General features: G+C 32.7%; 3 protein-coding genes across 12 annotated transcripts; 2 read left to right on the forward strand and 1 right to left on the reverse strand.

Moving 5' to 3' along the window:
- Positions 1–712: 712 nt before the first annotated feature.
- LOC100787024 (60S acidic ribosomal protein P2-2) lies at positions 713–3,704 on the reverse strand. 4 transcript variants are annotated; one of them, XM_041012648.1, is made up of 4 exons: positions 3,420–3,593; positions 3,082–3,308; positions 2,900–2,929; positions 713–1,158 (listed from the first exon to the last, which is right to left on the reverse strand). In XM_041012648.1, the coding sequence occupies exons 1-3, from the start codon at positions 3,505–3,507 to the stop codon at positions 2,903–2,905; spliced, it is 342 nt and encodes a 113-aa protein (XP_040868582.1). In that variant the 5' UTR covers positions 3,508–3,593; the 3' UTR covers positions 713–1,158; positions 2,900–2,902. The 4 variants fall into 4 exon arrangements, with proteins under 4 accessions (XP_040868582.1, XP_040868581.1, XP_040868583.1 ...); XM_041012647.1 differs by having other exon boundaries at positions 713–1,219; XM_041012649.1 differs by lacking the exon at positions 713–1,158 and adding an exon at positions 1,344–1,720.
- A 2,018-nt stretch (positions 3,705–5,722) lies between these two features.
- LOC100816971 (IQ domain-containing protein IQM3) lies at positions 5,723–9,037 on the forward strand. 2 transcript variants are annotated; one of them, XM_041012650.1, is made up of 10 exons: positions 5,723–6,045; positions 6,300–6,408; positions 6,522–6,587; positions 6,688–6,776; positions 7,342–7,429; positions 7,563–7,709; positions 7,814–7,906; positions 8,127–8,228; positions 8,469–8,557; positions 8,656–9,037. In XM_041012650.1, exons 1-10 carry the CDS (start codon positions 5,825–5,827, stop codon positions 8,762–8,764), a joined length of 1,113 nt encoding a protein of 370 aa, XP_040868584.1. In that variant the 5' UTR covers positions 5,723–5,824; the 3' UTR covers positions 8,765–9,037. The 2 variants fall into 2 exon arrangements, with proteins under 2 accessions (XP_040868584.1, XP_025982756.1); XM_026126971.2 differs by having other exon boundaries at positions 8,469–9,037.
- Positions 9,038–12,798: 3,761 nt separating this feature from the next.
- Positions 12,799–17,890, forward strand: LOC100788624 (uncharacterized). Of its 6 annotated transcripts, none has more exons than XM_041012654.1 (7): positions 12,799–13,223; positions 14,419–14,598; positions 14,685–14,762; positions 16,201–16,266; positions 16,453–16,518; positions 16,622–16,703; positions 17,316–17,890. In XM_041012654.1, the coding sequence occupies exons 1-7, from the start codon at positions 12,969–12,971 to the stop codon at positions 17,474–17,476; spliced, it is 888 nt and encodes a 295-aa protein (XP_040868588.1). In that variant the 5' UTR covers positions 12,799–12,968; the 3' UTR covers positions 17,477–17,890. The 6 variants fall into 6 exon arrangements, with proteins under 6 accessions (XP_040868588.1, XP_040868585.1, XP_040868586.1 ...); XM_041012651.1 differs by having other exon boundaries at positions 12,803–13,223; positions 16,622–17,177; XM_041012652.1 differs by having other exon boundaries at positions 12,803–13,223; positions 16,622–17,177; positions 17,345–17,890.
- Positions 17,891–19,591: the final 1,701 nt, after the last annotated feature.

Below are 19,591 nucleotides of genomic sequence, written 5' to 3' on the forward strand. Positions count from 1 at the left end.
AAAGTTAGTAGCATTTTACACTTTACGCTGATTAAAAAACTATCATTTAATTGTACTAATCTCATTTTAAAAACAAACATTACTAAACTAGCTTTTCGTGTAACTTTATAACAAGATAAAAGAGAAATAATTAAGAATATTTTAAAAATGATTTTATTAAATAAGTTAAAATTTGATTATATTTGAAGTCAATATAAAAGTAGAAGTCTTTTTTTTTCTTTATATTTTAGACGAGAGAGTACTTCTTCCCTTATAGCGTTTAACCGATTTTGGTGTACAAGCTGAAGCTAAAAACCTTTTGGTGTATGAGGCACTCAAAGCAAAGAATGGGAAAACTGTGATTGTTAGGGGAGGATACATAGGTCTAGAGCTTAGTGCAGTTTTGAGACCCAATTAGTGTTAGTCCTACGTTAACTTATAATTTTAAATTATAAGAATATCATTTATGTTGGAAACTTGGAGTGTCACGACTATTTACATATGGTATTAAAACATTTTCAGTAATAAATTTTAAATTAGAATTTGAGGGACCTTATCATACCACATAAATTTAAATTTGTTTTTAGTGATACATCTCATTTTGAGATCTTAAATGATTTTTAATATGTTTCACATGAATACTATTTTTAAATATTTAATAAATTAAATATAATTAAGTAATTAAATTTGATTAAAATGAACAAAAATATGTAAATATTAAAAAATAAGAAAATGAACATAAATTTAATTTTTATTTGCAACTAAATGTTAAACAAATGAAAATGAAAATTAGGTATACAAATCTCTACTATTTGATTCAATTTATAGTGTATAAATTTTCAGACCGATATTATGCATTTTTTTTCCGACCGTTCACGCTTCTTCCTTCGTGATTTGTTCTCCTCCCTCTCTCCTTCCTCCTCTTCTTTCTTTCTTCCTTCCTCCCCTCTGCGACCTCCCCCTTTTTCCTCCTTCGCCCTCCATGACAGTCCACAGCCACCTCAGTGACCTCCAGGTAAGTCCATCTTTATTTTGTTCTTTGCCTCTTCTGTTGGTTTGTTTTTCTTCAACAACCTTCTTCTTGTGGGTTTCTGTTTTGAAGTTTTTTTTAATTTTTTTTCAAGCTCTTCAGGTTTCTTGTAGAAGAATCCATTCTCCACCTCAGAGATCTCTATTCCCCTTTATTGCAAGATCCACACAAGATCAGATCTTGAACTATAAAGTTGCTCTTAACTACTTTCTATGAGGGGTACCGGGATACCATGCAAACACAAACATGTATTCAAAATTAGTAATAGCTGTTGGATTTGCTAAGGCGCTTTTTTTTATAAGCAACATATATATTCATAATGCTAATTGGGTGATTTGGGTCATAAGTAATTTCCCAACTAGACAAAAACATAGTGTCAGTACATCAGCAGAAAAACAGATACCATTAGGCACCACGTCGCCTAAGGCACTACCGAAACCATCCCACACAAGAACATACAGACCAAACATAAATCAACACCAGAAAACATAAAGCTAATTAAATCCCCACAACACCCGTCAAAGTATTAACAGGTCCTCACTTAAGATCCCCTGCTACAACAGGCACCACGAAGAGGCATGGTTGCCTCTAAAACTATTGACGATATTGCATTTGAAGTACTGCAATAAAACTTAGCATGCTTTCCATCGATCATTCAGGTAAAGGAAGTCATGTTAAAGGACAGCTGGGTCCTGCAAGCTGATATCGTAGCTGTTGACATTGAAGGAAGGACTATCACAGCCATGTTCAAACTGTGAGTCTAAACATTATCCCAAAAATGATAAATTTTCAACCGTAATTGGCATGACACTAGTCATGGATTCATACTGTTTCTTTCAAACAAGCATGCTGCAAGTGATGTTACTACTTGCTACTTTTCCATCAAAACTAAGGTGATCTGAGACGAACTGAACGTGAAACACATTGATAAAACTGCAGAACAGGTTACATTTGTTTACTCCAGATTTCTCAAGCTACTTGATGCATGTTTGCTCACACGTCTAGAGGCAGATTAAGCATGAATTCTACCCAGTTTAGCTTCTGCAATTTATATTCATTTAACATAGCCTTCTGTATTCAAACATACTTCTAAACACACTATACTCATTTATTTTTTCATGCTCTTCCTAATGAAAGCCTCTTCTCTAGTTTCATACTTGCTGAAGTTGTTACTCATTGTGTAAATGTTTGATTCATATAAGGTGACCAAGGCAACTGAGGATGGGAAAACAGTAGATCAAAGCCTCTCCTCTAGTTGAGTATGATTAACTAGTACACTTCAATTCTCATGCATTTTGATGCGTCTTGGAAATTCTTAGGTGACGTCCCAAGTCTGGAACATATAGGATTAAAGACAGGGAAAGTTGTTGGGGCATTTTTAGACAGTAGAATTCCTATGGAGAACAAGGCTATTGCAAAAGTTGAAAGAGAATAATACCAGTAAAGGTAAATAACCATTGTTTCCTATATAGAGGGAGAAAGATTTCCTGGTCCCTTTTTTCGAACACAAGATTTGTTTAACCGATAACAGCACAAATCTATTGCAATTTTCAAGCACTCTTCAGACTTCAATATCATTATTCACAACACTAAAAAACCTTGATCGCAAATTTTAATAGTATATAACCTCTATTAATTCCGGTGGCTAGACACACTGAATTACAATAAAAGAAACATCCATCGACGAAAAACTAAATGAAGGATAGATATATAACAGTAAATCACGGAAGAAAGTTCAACAACATCACGAAAGTAATCAATATTAAACCGAAATCTTTCAATCACACAATTCATTGGCTACGAATAGTACTACTTTACTCAAAAATAAAAAAGACAAACTAAGGACCTCTAAATCAACAATATGTTCCGAAAAAAGGTTGAAAACCCTACCAATTAATCAAAGAGACTGAATCCCATATCCTGCAAAGCAAAACAAACAGAAAATGAAACAATCAGATACTTTTCACAATAATCCAAGCCATTGCAGTACACAACATTGTGTTCAATCCAAATCTAACGAACTACAATTATTATAATAGAGTTAAAAAGCATTAGAGGAAAAAAAAACTTACGTCATCCGATTCCTCCTTCTCTTCCACCTTTTCCTCCTTCTTAGATTCGGCGGCAGCCGGTGCAGCAGCGCCACCACCGGGAGCAGCGGCCACGGAAACCGCGGCGCCACCGCCAGAAGGCACGGAGGCCAACTTTTCCCTACCGGCGGCGATAAGCTCCGCAATGTCTTTGCCCTTAACTTCAGACAAGAAGTTGCTGATGTTGTCATCATTCGCGTCAGCTCCAACTGAACATCGAAAATTCAAAGCCAAATCAAATCAATCAATGTAAAATTTAAATTCGCGTCGTGGAACAAATAAATCTTTAAAAAATAATGAAGAGGAAAAAAACGGTGTACCGGAGCCAAGGATGGTCCTTAAGTCATCAGCGGAAGGGGCTGCATTGCCTCCCAATACGGCGAGCAAGTAGGCGGCGATGACCTTCATTTTGCACCGGAATGTGAGTGTGTGACAGAAAGAGCGATCTGAGAGTGAAGTGAAGGTGAAGGAATATAGGTTATGTATTCTGTGATTTCATAAATAGGGTTTAGGGCTCCCTTCGGCTCAATAATCGGGTTCTAGGGTTTTGATTTTTTACCCATGGGCCATGTATTGGATTGAATCCAACAAATGTTTTGTGTCACAAACACGCACGCTGGCCCTGTTGAGCCTATTAACTATGGGCCTTCTTCAGTAAATGTATTCTATTTTAGTTTTTTAAAAAAAGTTAAATTAATTTTTTATCTTCTCTTTTTAATTCAATTTGATTCTTTAGTTTTTTTTATTTAATTTAATTATATATTTTTTAAAATTGATTCAATTTGATCATTTGGTCTAAATTTTAAAAATTCACACATTGTGATGATTCAAACCACCACAAAATATATATTTTTCAAAAAAAAAAAGAATCAATTTTAAAAGTTAAAAGATTAAATTGAACAAAAAAAATCAGAACACTAAATTAAATTAGTTTTAAACATTAGAATACCAAATTGAACTTAAATAATAAATTATAGAAACAAAAAAATAATTTAACCTGAAAAAAAAAAGCTTTCTTATAGAAGTTGCTATTCTCTCCCAACATTATTATTCACCACCCATGCGGATGACTTTTTGCAAAATTCCAAAAATACACTTCCTACTAAATTATGATTTTTTTACATGTGTACAACAGAACATACTTGTGTTGTAATGTATGAGGTGAGAAATAAATATATGCAATGGAAATATGTTTCAATTATACACATGTACGATGGAATTATATTTTTGTTGTATTTCTTTTTTTCACTCCTTACATTACAATGAAAGTGTGTTTCCATTGTAGACATGGTGAAAATCACACCTATAACTAATAAATTATAATAATTATTCCTCACTATTATCCTTGTTACTTGTAATGAAGCAAAACCCTTATAATTGGGATTTTACGCCTATGCATCACAATATTTTTTTCTTTCTCATTATGATTTTGGTTTTCATATGGATTTTGTTTCACACTTTATGGCACTGAAACTATAAGAAAAAATATTAAAAAATATTGCAAAAATTTATTACCTAAACTTATAATTTAATCAAGAAAACTTTTAAACTCCTCAAGTGTCTTATCAAATACATATTAACAAATAGTTTTGAAGCTTATATATTTCATCTTATCATCCCAATTACATTTTTTCTACCACCAATTGATTTGTTATTATAATATACTCAATGGATGAGGTAGTAGTAGACTCAACCAATCCAACCAACACTATTAAAGTTCATAGATTAGTATATAATAATCTACAAAACCTTGCACATAATAGAAAAATTAATATGTATTTATTTATGTATTCGAAATTAACTTAACATTTAAAATCTAAGTTTGACTTGTTTATTTAAAAGTCTATTTAACAAGTAAAAAAAATACTTCTAATTAAGCTAACATGCTTGCAAATTAAAAAATATAATTACATTAATCATAAAAATAACTAGGGCCGCATGATTCTGCCCCATTCAATAATTATTCCAAAAAGGGAGCAATCACTGTACTAATGATTTAAAACTTAGCAGCATATCTATCGTACATAAGTAGAACTTAGCTAAAAGGCAAGAATGACCTACTCATCTATTGTTACAAAAAAAAATTGGCAAACATAAATATTACGGAAATTAGTTAATTTAATCAGTAATATTAATTTTATTTAAAATCTATATATTTTAATTTATAACGTTTTGATAATTCAATATTTTTAAATTTCTCAAACTATAATATATATATATATATATATATATATATATATATATATATGTATATATTAAATTCTTGTTAATAATGCATTTGAATAATTAAAATAATATTTTTAAAATACGCTGTATGAAAAGAAGTAAAGTTAAATTTCCTAGTCTCGAAGTAGTATTAGACGTTAATTAATTTATTCTACGCTTACTGTTTACAGAATTATTTATTGAGCATAACAAATAATTTATAATATAAAATATCTTATAAAAGAAAATTAATATAAAAAAAATTAAAATTTATCCCTATAAAAGTAACTAAAAGAAGTTGTGATTTAGTTTTTTTGGAAGGAGGGGATAATTTTGATAACCCCACAACATTTAAGAGAAAAAAGCACATAATAGAGGGATTTGAATGGCTATGAAATGAAGTGTCCCTTTGTCCAGCTTGAAGAACATCATGTCCAGTGAGTGGAGGTGCACTCCTTTTATTGCGATCACTCTCACACACTAATTGAATAATTAGCTAACTACTGTGATAAAGATATAAATGTCACCTACTAGCTATAGTCATTTATTTTTGTCCATGGAAGTTCAAACTCACTCCCTCTCCCCCACCTTTCATTTCCACCTTCTCTCCCAATCCACCACCGACACCAACCAACCTTCTCTCGGCCATGCCACCGCCGCCCTCAAGCTGCAAAAGGTCTACCGGAGTTACCGTACCCGCCGCAGGTTGGCCGACTCCGCCGTTGTCGCCGAGGAGCTATGGTCCGCATCCTATGCTTTCTCCATCAACCTTTACTACTACTACTACTAGAAATTATTATATGGTTCCAAAACCACATGTTTTCACATGTCACAACATCAAAATTTTAATCTATGAATAAAAAACTTACTATAAAAATAGATTATGTGTCACGCAAGGATAAAGATATAGACGTCTATTATATAATAGTCAGGAAGCTATATAGATAATTTCTCCTTTCATGTATCAGAATAGTGATTATTTTCATTATTTGAAGGTGGCAAGCCATAGACTATGTAAGACTAAACCACAGCACCATCTCGTTCTTTAATTTGCCGGAAACTGCTGCGTCACGCTGGAGTCGGGTTAAATTGAACGCTGCCAAGGTATATATCGCATATCGCTTCTGTCTTGTAGTTTAGCTAATATGAATTTTGGTACAACAATAGCTAAAGTCCAAATACTTTATCTAATGTTTTAGCTTCGGTTATTTGCGCAGGTGGGTAAAGGTTTGTCCAAGGACGCCAAAGCACAAAAGTTGGCTTTCCAGCATTGGATAGAAGCTGTGAGTGTATTATTATTACTATTACTATTTTTTTTTTTATTCGAAAACAGACTTATATATTATTTAGTTTTTTATGTTTTTATTTAAATATTATTTGTAGATTGATCCCAGACATCGCTATGGGCATAACTTGCAATACTACTACAAAGAATGGTGTAAAACAGATGCTGGCCAGCCGTTTTTTTATTGGTAAGATTATTTTATTTTACTGAAAGAAAGGTTGTTACTCTTTGTAACCTTGCGTTAAAGTTGAACCGGGTTGGGTTGTGATTCGAGTTGGCAAATGAAGTAATCATTCAGATTTAATGGACCCTGTGTTTTATGCGCACAGCTATTTTCACCTGCGTATGTTGTTTCAGTACTGTAAGTTGAATTATCTGGCTGGTCTCTTGGTAATTAGAAGCTTTGTATGGACAAACAAAACAACGTCATTTTCCATTGTGGGAACAGGGGAATCTTATTATCATGCACTTGTGCTGTACGGTTCAGCATCTAATCCCCCTCAAGTTTGTCCATACCATATTATCATTAATTATGCTTTTGTATTCAAATATGGTATTTATATCTAGTTTATGATTTAAATAAGTTATAAGGGTTTGTAACTTTGTTTTTTGTCTAGTTTATGATTTAAATAAGTTATACGGGTTTGTAACTTTGTCTCTTATCTAAACAAAGGGCTTAACATAGTGGCGTTAAGGTGCAGACTGCATAGTTTGGTTTGTGTCACTAAAACTTTTTATTTCTTTCCCTGCAGGTTGGATTTAGGAAATGGGAAGAATCTTGATCTTGAACAATGCTCTCGATCAAAGCTTCAAAAACAATGCATCAAGTATCTGGGACCTGTATGTGCATCTCTGATTTGGATGTGTGTGTATATATATTTTTCAAATGTAGTTGAGTTTGGCATTGCTGCTTTTTTGACATGTTCTATTTTTATATTCCTTTTTTCTACTGGTTCTTATTTTCCAAAATTAGCAAGAGAGAGAACAGTTTGAATACACTGTACGCGCGGGTAAAATTATCAACAAGCAATATGGAGATTTACTTCATACAAATGAAGACTCTGAAGATGCAAAATGGATATTTGTAATGAGCACCTCTAAGAAACTTTATGCTGGCAAGGTAACAGTTTTAAGGGCGCAGTTACATTTTAAAGTTACTTATTTTCTTTAAAGGCAGCTACCATGTCTTTCTTGTACCACTAATACATTGCATTACCCTTCTAGAAAAAGAAGGGATTATTTCATCATTCTAGTTTTTTGGCTGGAGGAGCTACATTAGCTGCTGGAAGGCTGGTGGCCGAGAATGGAATTCTTAAGGTGAATTAACTTCATAGGGTGCATGATTATATTATTGTGCTGATGAAACTTCTTATGATATTTGCCTGTTAGCTTTTATAGTGACAAGGAGATGGTGTATTGCTATCTTTTGCATAAATGTCCATGGAATCATATTGACTAACTAAGAAATCTGACAACTCCAATTTATGGGCATTGCAAATGTCTGATTATCAATGGCACAATGACTTTGACTTTTCAGTCCATCTCTGCTTATAGTGGACACTACCGGCCAACAGATGACACTCTTGACGGTTTCTTATCATATCTCAAGGAAAATGGTGTCAAGCTTGATGAAGTTGAGGTAATTGATCTGCATTAGGATATTTTCTGTACAACTAAATTGCAGTGTGTTTTCAATACCTTTGATCATTTAGCATTTTCTGTAGTTGACTTGGGTTATATTAATTATATAATAGTCTTTTTTGTTACTGTAGATAATGTTTATGGTCATGGTTATGCATGGCCTAAACATTATATTAATAATTAAAGCGAAGACTAGGTGGCAATCACTTGTTTTAAAGACTCTGATTCATGGTTTCAGTTGCACAAGGCAAATGAAGACTCTGATATGTATGAGGACAACAATCTTAGTAGAGCAGCAACATCTGAAGTGTCAAACGATGCTAAAATGTATGTGCCTGAAATATCTGAGGGAGCTTCCAATACTTCATCCTCAGTTGAGGAGGATCCTCTACCTGAATCTGTTACTTATACAAGGACTTTATCAGGTGGTCTTCAGAGTCCGAGAGCTGTGGTGCCCAAGACTGCAATATTGCAAAGAATCAATTCCAAGAAGGCTTCGAAGTCTTACCAATTAGGACACCAACTTTCGCTTAAATGGTCAACAGGAGCTGGACCTAGAATTGGGTGTGTTGCTGATTACCCTATAGAGCTTAGAACACAGGCCTTGGAGATGCTTAACCTTTCTCCCAAATTTCCCCCTACCCCTTCTTCATACGTGCGAATTGGTGGCCTTGTATTGCCTTCACCTTATCCATCCCCTAGTAACATTGATGGGACTTTGTGTTAATTGATTTATATGTAATGAACTCAGGTAAATGTTTATGTTTTTTTTTATGGTAAATGTTAATTTGTTAGTTTTGATAGAAATATCAATTGGAGATTTAAACTATGATCTTTTTTTTCCTCTCTTCTCCTTTTATTCTTCCCCACCACTAATTCAATCTTATATTTCCGAGTTTATACTTAATGTCGCTTTAGGTTTTAAAAGCCCAGCTTAAAGGTGCTTTAGTTAATTAATATTGAAAAACAACTGGTCTTTATATCATCTGAACTTTCTTTAGGACTTTGGTGTTATCCTATGAGGTCCAATATATCGTTGTCATGATCTCTCGCCTCATGCTTTTCTTTCTCCCACTAAACGTGAAGAGATATTTGATATGACCACCAATTGTGAAACTTTATGCTAGATTAAGGTGACATTTAAATGACCTTATTTGGATTTATATGAAAGTACTTTATAACATTTAGAATACTTTAAAAAGTTTCATGAAAAAGTCTATCAAAATAATATATTCTTTTAACTTATTTATAATTAAGCTTACGAATAAGGTATAATTTTATAAGAACTTTTCAACAAGTACTTAATTAAACTAAACGTGCTCTAATGAGATGCTACTGTGCATGGTTGGTAGTTAGATCTCGAATGTCTTCTGCACCTGACTTAGGCACAAAATATTATGCATATCAACCGCGATGAGTGAGTGACTTTAACATATTTAGCAAGGAAAATTTCTTGACTTCACAACGACAGTTCCATAATACTTGTTCTTCCTTGATTATTTTAAGAAAAATAACGAAACAACCTAGTTAGATTTAGCAATGTGCTTCCTATCCTGAAACTTTTGCTTGCTTGACCTGCATGCATGTCGAAGATATCCTTCTCCAGCTGCAAGGAAAGATTATGACAGCTCTAAAAAACGACATAACCATGAATCTCTGAGTCAGCATGAGTTATAAGTCCTGATCACAGCCAAACCACAATAAATAGATAATAACAAGGGACGACATAAGGGGACGTAAAGAAAATAAAATAATAGAAGGGACTTAAAAGTTGAACGACGACAAAAAAAAAATGCAAATATATTATATTTTGTCATTGACTTGGAAACTGTGTACAGATCAATAATTAATGGCCTAGAGACAGTCGTGTTTCTTGTGACCACTTTTGTGCCATCAGCACCACCAATAAGTAGATGATTCAATAGATGGTTTCTGTTAAAAGACAAAACTCAAAAGTCAGTATGATGATTGCTGTTAAAAAGTTTTTTTCTCTGAGATGTGTTGAATAAATCCCAATTGGGAGTTATTTTTTTTTGCTACTCAATTGGGAGTCATATATAATGCATTTCCCGTATTAATTACAGCATGAAGAATGCTTTACAAAAAAGGGTATTCACTATTCAGATACGATTCTATTCATTGCTTGTGGGTAGCTGCTAGAACAGAAATAAAAAACAGACAGTATATAATTAAAAGGTCAAAATATATTGGAAGTCATTTTTTTGTAAACTAAACTTTGGAAGTCATTTTTTCTTATAGTTTCAGAATTTTATATTTTTTTTGGAAGTAATTTTTTTTATAGTTTCAGAATTTAAAATTTGAAGTCGTTTTTTTTTAACTTTTGAAATGTAAATTCTTAAAATTATTGTTTTAATAGATGTGAAATTTAACTTTCAGAATGATAAATTTAATCACGAGTATAAAGCTTTTATTAAAATAAAATTTGACACAAAAAAGCAGGGAGAGAAAGTGCTTAAAAGAACAGAAGTGCAAATGTGCAAATAGTTTGGGCCCCTTTTCAGACTGCTGGGCAGCTCTTTGGGGGTCTTCAGCTTGTCCTTTGGGCCAATTTTGGGAGAAAAAACCTACAGCTAATGATAATTATACTTCTTCTATTTAATAAATATACCTCCTTTTTTTCCTACGATATTTTCCCCTGAATACCTTTCTTATTTATTCCCAATTTCAAATGATTATGGTTGCTTTCAGAAAATAACTTTTTGGTTACCTCCCTTACAAAGTGACTCACCCCTCTGACGTGCTTTCACCCGTACAAAGTATCAGCTACCCTTCTCAACATATACATATACTTTGATAGGCTCAAAGAAACTATTTTACACTACTCCTAAAATCTCTCGTTAAAGCTACAGAGAAAAACTAATAAAATAAATTTCATATTTTTTCATTAATACTTCAATAGAGTGCAAACCTTATATTAAATAATAATTCTAATGGATGATAACCATATGTGTATCATCATCTAGTATTTTAGGAAATAAAATAAAATAAAATCATATAAAAAATTATATATCTAAATTATCTACTCTTTAAAAACAATCTATTTGGGCCTCTCTACTCATCCTATAATACTCCCAAGCCCGAAACTGCTTAGGATCAATGATAAACCACAGCCGAAATATTGTCAAGTTGACATATGAACAAGTGGATATTTTAATATTTATTTTTAATTTCCAACCAAGAAAGAAGTGACTGTGACTGTAATTATTTGTAGTTATTTTATTTTTTTGATTAAAAATCATATTAGTTTCATGATACATAAAGTAGATTTTAAATGCACATTATTAATAAGTACGAAGAAAAAGTTAATAGATGTTAATGGTGTAATAATAAATATTTGACAATCGTGCACTCATTAATTGAAATCATCCATCCATTCATTTATTATATCATATAAAATATTATTTTTATATAATATTACCTCTTCCTTATTTTTAAAATAAATAAATAAAAAGATAATCAATAATATTTAAAGCAAATGAAAATATAATATTACTCCTTCCTTATTTTTCCTTCTCCTTTCTCTCACCCTTCCCTCTGACGTTCTCCATATTTTCCGCACCCTATTTCCTACTCTTATCCCACGCTTTTTTTTTTTTTTTTTAACTTTTAAATATAACACAATTATAATTCAAACGGAATCCATTATGTTATAATATATATTTTTCGTTTTTAATTATTTTATAATGGTGTAATTTATTTAATAATTAAATTAATTATGATATAAATTATCGTAATGACACATGTTATTTTTTTAATACTAATAAAATTAATTGTGATATAAACTATCTTTTTAATTAAAATGTAAATTAGTGATGACATAAATTATATTTTTTAATTATAATCAAATTAATCGTGATACAAACTAATGTCATTATTATTTTGATTACTGTTACTAAAAGAAATTCAAATAATAATTGATTTGATTACTTTTATAAACAGAAACTTCTGTTATAATTAATTAAAAGTATAGTTTATATGATACTGATTAGTATTAAAAAGGTAAATTGTATCTTAATAAATTTAATTTTAATTTTAAAAAATATTTTATACCATTATTAATTTGATTAATTTTAAAAAATTATTTTACAGTTATAGTTATTATAATTTTTTTCATAAAAACTTAACAAACCGAAATATAATTTCGTTGTTATTAACGAGGGTAAAAGAAATGTACAAAGAAAAATATGATTGTATAAAATAATTAATATACAAAATCATATTAGATAATATATAACAAAATAATATTTATATTGTATTGCGTGGAGAGCAACAAAATAACAACAAGGGAAGGGTATTTTTTATACTTTCAATTTATTCTAATTAAACTAAAAGATTTAAATTGAATTGTTTAGTTTATGGTGAGTGGTGGCGAGGTATTGGAGTTTGATTAACGTGGTAACCTGAATTAATTAATTTAAAGAAAGAATATTAAAAAGGGGCCGACTTTTGCAATGCGGCAAATCGCCTACGTGGTAATTCCCTCAACGTGGCCATCCAAGATACATCGCTGCTTATTATCACACATGTCCGCTTCTAAGCTCCAACGACACGTGGCACTCATCTACTATCTGTCTGCTTCCCCTGCTCACCACTCAGTGATCTCATACCCTCTCCTTTTCTCTCTTCTCTTCGCTTCTTCGCTCTTCCCACCGTTACTTGAACAACTACACTAATATTCTCTCTCTCTCTCTGTTGCAACGCCATCAACAACGTCACCATGATGGATGCGGAATCGGACAAGCGCTCTGCTTCCACCTTTTCTCCTTCTTCATCTTCTTCTTACTCCTCTTCCTCGTGCCTCCGTTTGGATCGGCTCGTCGACTCCGAGGAGATTGAGGCGGCGGAGACTCTGGCGCAGTTGGCAAACTGCAACACTCACTCCTCCGATAAATGGTGCACCAAACAAGACACAACCCGAGTCATGCGCGAGTCGCCGACTCTTCTTCACTCGGATCTCTCTCTTGGGCCTGGGGTTCGTTTTCCCTCACTCTTCTTCTTTCATTTATTTATTCGCATCATTTCAACCCAATTTCAACACGCATGACCTCGCTCGCTATCACAAATAGTTACACACACTGATACTATTGAATTATGCTATGTATTTTTATGCAATCACAAACACGAGTCCAAAAGTATGTGGATATATATTTTTTATTTTTTTTATATTGGTGCGGAAGAAGCGACTCAGATAAGATAACTATTTCAATTTCAACGTAGACATACGGCATCGGATTATGTAAGACAGGTTTTCCAAAATTGACCGAACCGTAAACAAAATAATAACAATTCTTCCGCAGTTTTGAGCCACAGCTTTGCAGTAGGGACCAGTGTTTTTCTATTTAAGACTCATCCATTGTCTGGGTTGCATTTTTGTATCTTTTTTTTTTTTTTTTAAGAAATAGAGAGACATAGTCCCGCATTCTTTTGTCATTACTGGTTATGTTCATTGGTTTTGTTAGCATCGAAAGAAAATATTTATAACATGGATATGCCTCCTCTAAAATTAGCAAATTACTATAGAGTAAAGGAAGTAATCTAATGAAATAATCAATGGTCGATTACTTTTTACTTTAAAGAGAAAAGTAAGTAATTTGATAAAACAAATTATAGATGTGTTGGAATATCAACAGTTGATTTTCTTTTCCATACATAACAGTGGACTTAGAATCTTAGATTACTTTATCTTTGCATGCTTTAGGAGAACCAAATCCACAGTACATCATATACAGCTATTTTTGGTACTCTGCTAAAGGGATATTCCTACGGTAAAATTTATGCACATGCCTGCACTAACAAATTGTATGGTAAAGCTAGTGCCTATGAGTAAAACAAGCTAATAACATGTCTAATATTGGTTGCTTGAATTTATTTCCATTTTCTATAATTGGGTAATATTCAGAATACATAGTGTGAGACTTTGTTAATGTGACATCCATGCCTAAGTATATTTTCTTCACTTTCTTTTGGTTTCCTCACTTTGCATAATATTGATTAACATTTAACATCTATGTCCCTGCATTTTCTGGAGATTAACATGGTCGATTTTCTTTTCCTTGGTATAAAAATGGATAAATCAATTCAATAAAGCTCACATCCAATAACTAAGAGAGTATTACCAAGTTGTAACATTTTATGCAGGAATTTAGAAATGGTTTAATTTATGGCAGGGCCAAGCTATTGCAGGTCAGCAGCCAGATGAAAAAATATCCACTACATCTGTAGAAACAGAAATGTTTCAGCAGGATGACTGCTCGAGGCACATGAAGGTCGAGCAGGATGCTGATGTATTACCTAACACAAGTTACTCTTTAGTTCGAACCACCAAGTCAAGGCGAAATTTAACCGAGGTATAAGATAATAAGAACGTGAATTTTTTTCTACTGCACATTCTGGGTTTAGTTGATACTTGTAATTTACTGGGCTTTCTGTTTAGGAAGAAAAAGAAGCAAGGAGGATACGCAGGATATTGGCAAATAGAGAGTCAGCTAGACAGACAATTCGCCGTAGGCAGGTATTTACATAGGCAAATCAAAATACTATTGTTAGATTTACTTATGTCCCAAATCTAAACCAAGCACACACCTAGCACATGCTTGATGTGTTTTGCAGAAATGCCAGTGTTGACCTCATTTTTTTCAATAGACCACATGGTTTGAATGTCTATCAAATTTATAGTTTGTGCCTTTTAATCATCATTTCCACTTTAGAGATCTTCAGATTAACTTATTTATTATTCATTCCCTCCCTGATACAGTTGTTCATTGGACATGGCTTATTCACACTGTACTTAGTAATTGGATGGCAATCTAAACTGTTCTTGTAGCAATGAATGTACCATGATCATAGAACAGCACATCTTTTAATGTCCTTCAAACTTGTAGCATAGTCCCAGTCCCTGTTGTGGCACTAGCCATGATATGATTGTTTTTATAAGTCCCAACTTCTCACAAGACAGAAAGATTGGAATTTAAATTTCTTAAAACATCTAATCAGAGAAGATGCAGGGATGAATCTATTGCCCCCACATACTTTTTAATTTTCTTAATACAATATGCATGTGTAATTATAAATTGTCTTCATAAATTGAAATAGTATAAAAAATATTCCATAATCAGAGTATTGCCCTCACAACATAAAATTTCTAGATCTGTCGCAGCCAAGTTGCATGTGGTTTTCTACCCAAAACTAACATGGTTAAGCATGTTTTTCATAGTGCATCATAACTATAAGCCTATTTTGATTGTATTAACAGCTAGGCAGTCAGAACAAAAATTTGGTTATAAACAACTTGACTCCTCCTTCGTGTCCCAAAATACAGAAGTTGACAAATAGTCAATAGCACGCTGTGGCAGGATAGAGGATTAAGCATGTTTTTCATAGTGCATGATAACTATAACAAGCCCTATTTTGATTGTCTTGAGAGTTAGGCAGGCAGAACGGAAATTTTGTTGACCTCTATTCCTTTGCACTTTACGATACTATTTTTTTATCCTGTCCTGTGTTCTGTTTCTTTCTTTCTCCTTTAGACTTCTCATTCACATTCTGCTAACTTTTTAGTTTGAATTAATAATATTAATTGGCAATACATGTTATGCCAATAAAATATGAAATCTATCATTTTTATTGGCAAGATTTTTGAAGCAAAACTTTCAGATTAGGAGTTCCATTTCTATATTATTCTGTATAGCAACATATTTTTAGCTCGACCAAAAGGCTCTTGAATCTATAGTTAAATTATGAATTATAAGTAAAGGTTATTGCAGATTTCAATCCCATATTACTTATGTGAATGATAAATTTAAAATAAACCTGATATTTAAAAAGAACTATTATATAAAAAAAAAACTTTGATTCTTTTTTAGCTGTCTATTTGTTCTGGTTGATTGATCTCTCATTGAATTTTTTAGAAGTTTCCCCTTTTTATGTCTGTATATATAAAAATGTTTCAGGCTCTGTGTGAGGAGTTAACTAGAAAAGCTGCCACTTTGGTGGCAGAGAATGAAAACCTAAAGAGGGTATGGTACTATCTCTTATTTGATATCTTATTAACATTTTCCTTTTCCACTTCCTCTTTATTTTGTTGCACTTATTTGTATGAAACATCTATTTAAGATATTTATAATTTCTCAATTTATTTAATCCCGTTTGATGTTTACCTGATCATTCACGCTATCTCATTTTGTGGCATTTCTGACAAAAAGGAGAAAGAATTGGCTTTGAAAGAGTATGAGTCTTTGGAGACTACAAATAAGAACTTGAAGACACAGGTAAGATGTTTTGCTGTGGTAGAAATCTGTAAGCATAATATAACTTTTGTTTGCAAAGAAAGTATATCAATACAGGTAAATCAACATTATCTTCCATTTGCAGATAGCCAAGTCAATAAACACTGAAGTGGAGAAAACTCCTGTTGAGCCTGTGTCATCTGTGGCTGAGATAACACCTTCATCCGGTAATGGTCCATGGTTCCTTTATAACCATTTTCCAGTTTCACAAATATTTTGGCCTTCCATCCTTCAGTCTTCTAATCCAGTTCATCTACAAAATACATCATTTAATTCCATCGCCATTCCACCTAATGCTAATGTTCCATGTTCTTCTGAGTCTGAATCACGTCACAAGCAAAATAACCTTATAAATGATAATCGAACTCAAAATCCATTTTACATGTTTCCGTGTCCTTGGTTATTCCCTCTTCCACAGTTTGGAAATGGACAATCATCTCCTTCCAATAGCCTGAAAGATGAACAAGATAATCTTTCTCTATGTAAACCTTGTAGTTCTAGTTCATCTTTGAATACACTGGCAAATGTGGATTATCAAGCAGCTTTACCTATCAAACTTAAAACAGAAGCTTGTGGCTGGACAGAGGCCATACCTATTAATAACCCTGGTTGTGCCACTCCAAGATCATCTTTGGATGGAGGTGAGAAGAAAACAGGATGTTACATTATAGAAAAATATCATGGACCTGCACTCGGTTGTAATGGTCATGCTTCTGCTGTCAAACAAGAACATGATTTTCAATTACTTTCTGCTCCTAACAATAAAGTATCTTCAATAGCTTATATTTCAACTTCTTCACTGGAAAAGAAACAAGAAAAGTTCATTTGCCAGGAGAAAAATCTAGTGGATGCAGTTGCTGCTGCAGAAGCAAGAAAGAGGAGAAAGGAGCTAACGAAGCAGAAAAGCATCCATAACCGCCAGTCCCGGATGCACTGTTGACTTCTTAATATGCAATATTCAAAGTTCAAAGGGAGCAAGTTCCGCGACACAGGTTAACTATTTCCATTGAGGACCTTTGAAGGAAAAGAACTGAACTCCAAATCATGTATAGCGCTGACTTAGTTGAAGGTTTAATTTTTTTTGCCAACAATCTTGCTTGTTTCTTTTTTACTCATACAAGGATTTTTTTTTCCTCCCGCGGAGGAGAGAGGGGCATAGGGAAGTTGGTTTCTTGAATGGTGAAACTGACCAAATTTTTTATTGATAGCTATTATGTTCCGGATTCTTTAAATTTCAATTTCTGATCAGTAAACCTCAGAAATTGTGTTATGTCTTGTAAGGACAGGAGGAGAGAAATTTAGGTCTATGTACCGTTTTATCCTTACTTGAGAACTGAGATATCTTTCAGCGGAAGTGGAGATATTTAATAATGTTGAGCTCAAAATGCCGTTAACTAGGTTTTTCGGTGCTTGCGGACAACGGCTTTTATACTGTGTGTGGATCCTATTACATTTCAGAGCATGGATATCTGCAGGTTGTTTATTAGGCTCAAAATTTGGCCGTCCCCTAGGGTGAATGACATGAAATAATGTCGGTGGTATTGCTCATAATCGTTTATGGCTTGAGTTGAGGCAGTGTTTGATCCTACAACTTAATTACGAAGGGAGTGTGAAATAATGAATGGATTGATCATTCGTGCTGCTAAATTCTTTTTCGTTAAGCTAAAGCAAAAATATACACAAGGCAAAAAGAGGAAAACTATTGAACCTTTATTTTTTGTCGCCAAATAAACTCATGAATCTATTTCTTTTTAATCCAAAAACTCCTGAACTCAAATTCCTAGATTATACGATGTGTCCACTACGGGATTCGGTTCAATACATTGGCTTAAAGACAAGTATCGGACTTCCGACAGTGTGTTTAGAGTCATTCCATTCAAGTGATGCAGATTCCATATATTTATCCTTCGGCATTGGAGGCCCCTTCAGCACAACCTTAAACGACAGTTTTTGTGCAGCCGACTAAACTTCGACATATCTGGGATGACCTTCACGGAAAGACCCTTGGGTGTTGTAACTTTGGCCTTGTAAGTTGAATTTCGAGATCCTACTACATTAGTTATGGTTCGAAGAAAAACTGCAGAAATTCTATCACTTGCCCTCGAGAGCTGGATATGCATGCTGGGGTAGTTGATTCCACCAGTGCCTGGCGCAGGCTTAATGCTTGTGCAATTGAAATTTTTTTTTAAAAATGAGATATATAAAATATGAGCTGAATTTAAAAAAAATGAGATATATAAAATATGAGCTGATCTTATCTAATCCAGTTTTTGCTCTTAACATTAGGTCGTCCTGCTCATTTTGCCACCATGTTTTGTATTATTATTTGGTATGCAAGACCTTAGACAGAGCCATAATGAGAATTGCATATAAACATGGATGTTTTAATTGAATTTATTTCATTTTCTTAAAATGTTATTTCTCATAGAGAGTAATGACCCTAGTTAACAAAAAAATCAGGAAACTAGGAAGCATCTCTCAATGGTTGTGTCTAAGGCACTGGTGGTAATCATGAGATATCAATGGTATTTTTTTGGATTGGCTTGATGATGACTCTAAAATGCTTCTTGTTGGGACTAAAAAATAGAAGAAAAAGGAATAGTCAAAACTTTTCCATCAGTTGAAAAAAGAACCGATGTGAAATCTCTTTGACATCGATTAGACTATAATCAATATAAAAACATTTCACTTATTACAAAATTGTCTTCATATTTTTTTATATAAGTTATTTAATAACTGATGCAGTAACTTTTTATAAAATCCATATTTTTTACTAGTGTTTATAATATAAAATAATTAAAATTATAATATAAATCAATTTATATTATCTCATATCATCATTTGATTAAAACGTTTCAAAATGAGAATAAAATTTTAAAAAATACGAATTTTAAGATGATAAATTATATGAAATTAATTAAAATATGAAAAGTAATAATTATTTAAAAATATATAATAGTTAGCAAATTTTAAATTGTGACCAAGTAATTAGATATATTCTTTTATATCATTTTTCAACTTTCAGCTTCTAAACTTTAACTAACTTGAAATTATA

The sequence above is a fragment of the Glycine max genome, chromosome 19 (assembly GCF_000004515.6).
Source record: "Glycine max cultivar Williams 82 chromosome 19, Glycine_max_v4.0, whole genome shotgun sequence".
Classification (NCBI taxonomy): domain Eukaryota; kingdom Viridiplantae; phylum Streptophyta; class Magnoliopsida; order Fabales; family Fabaceae; genus Glycine; species Glycine max.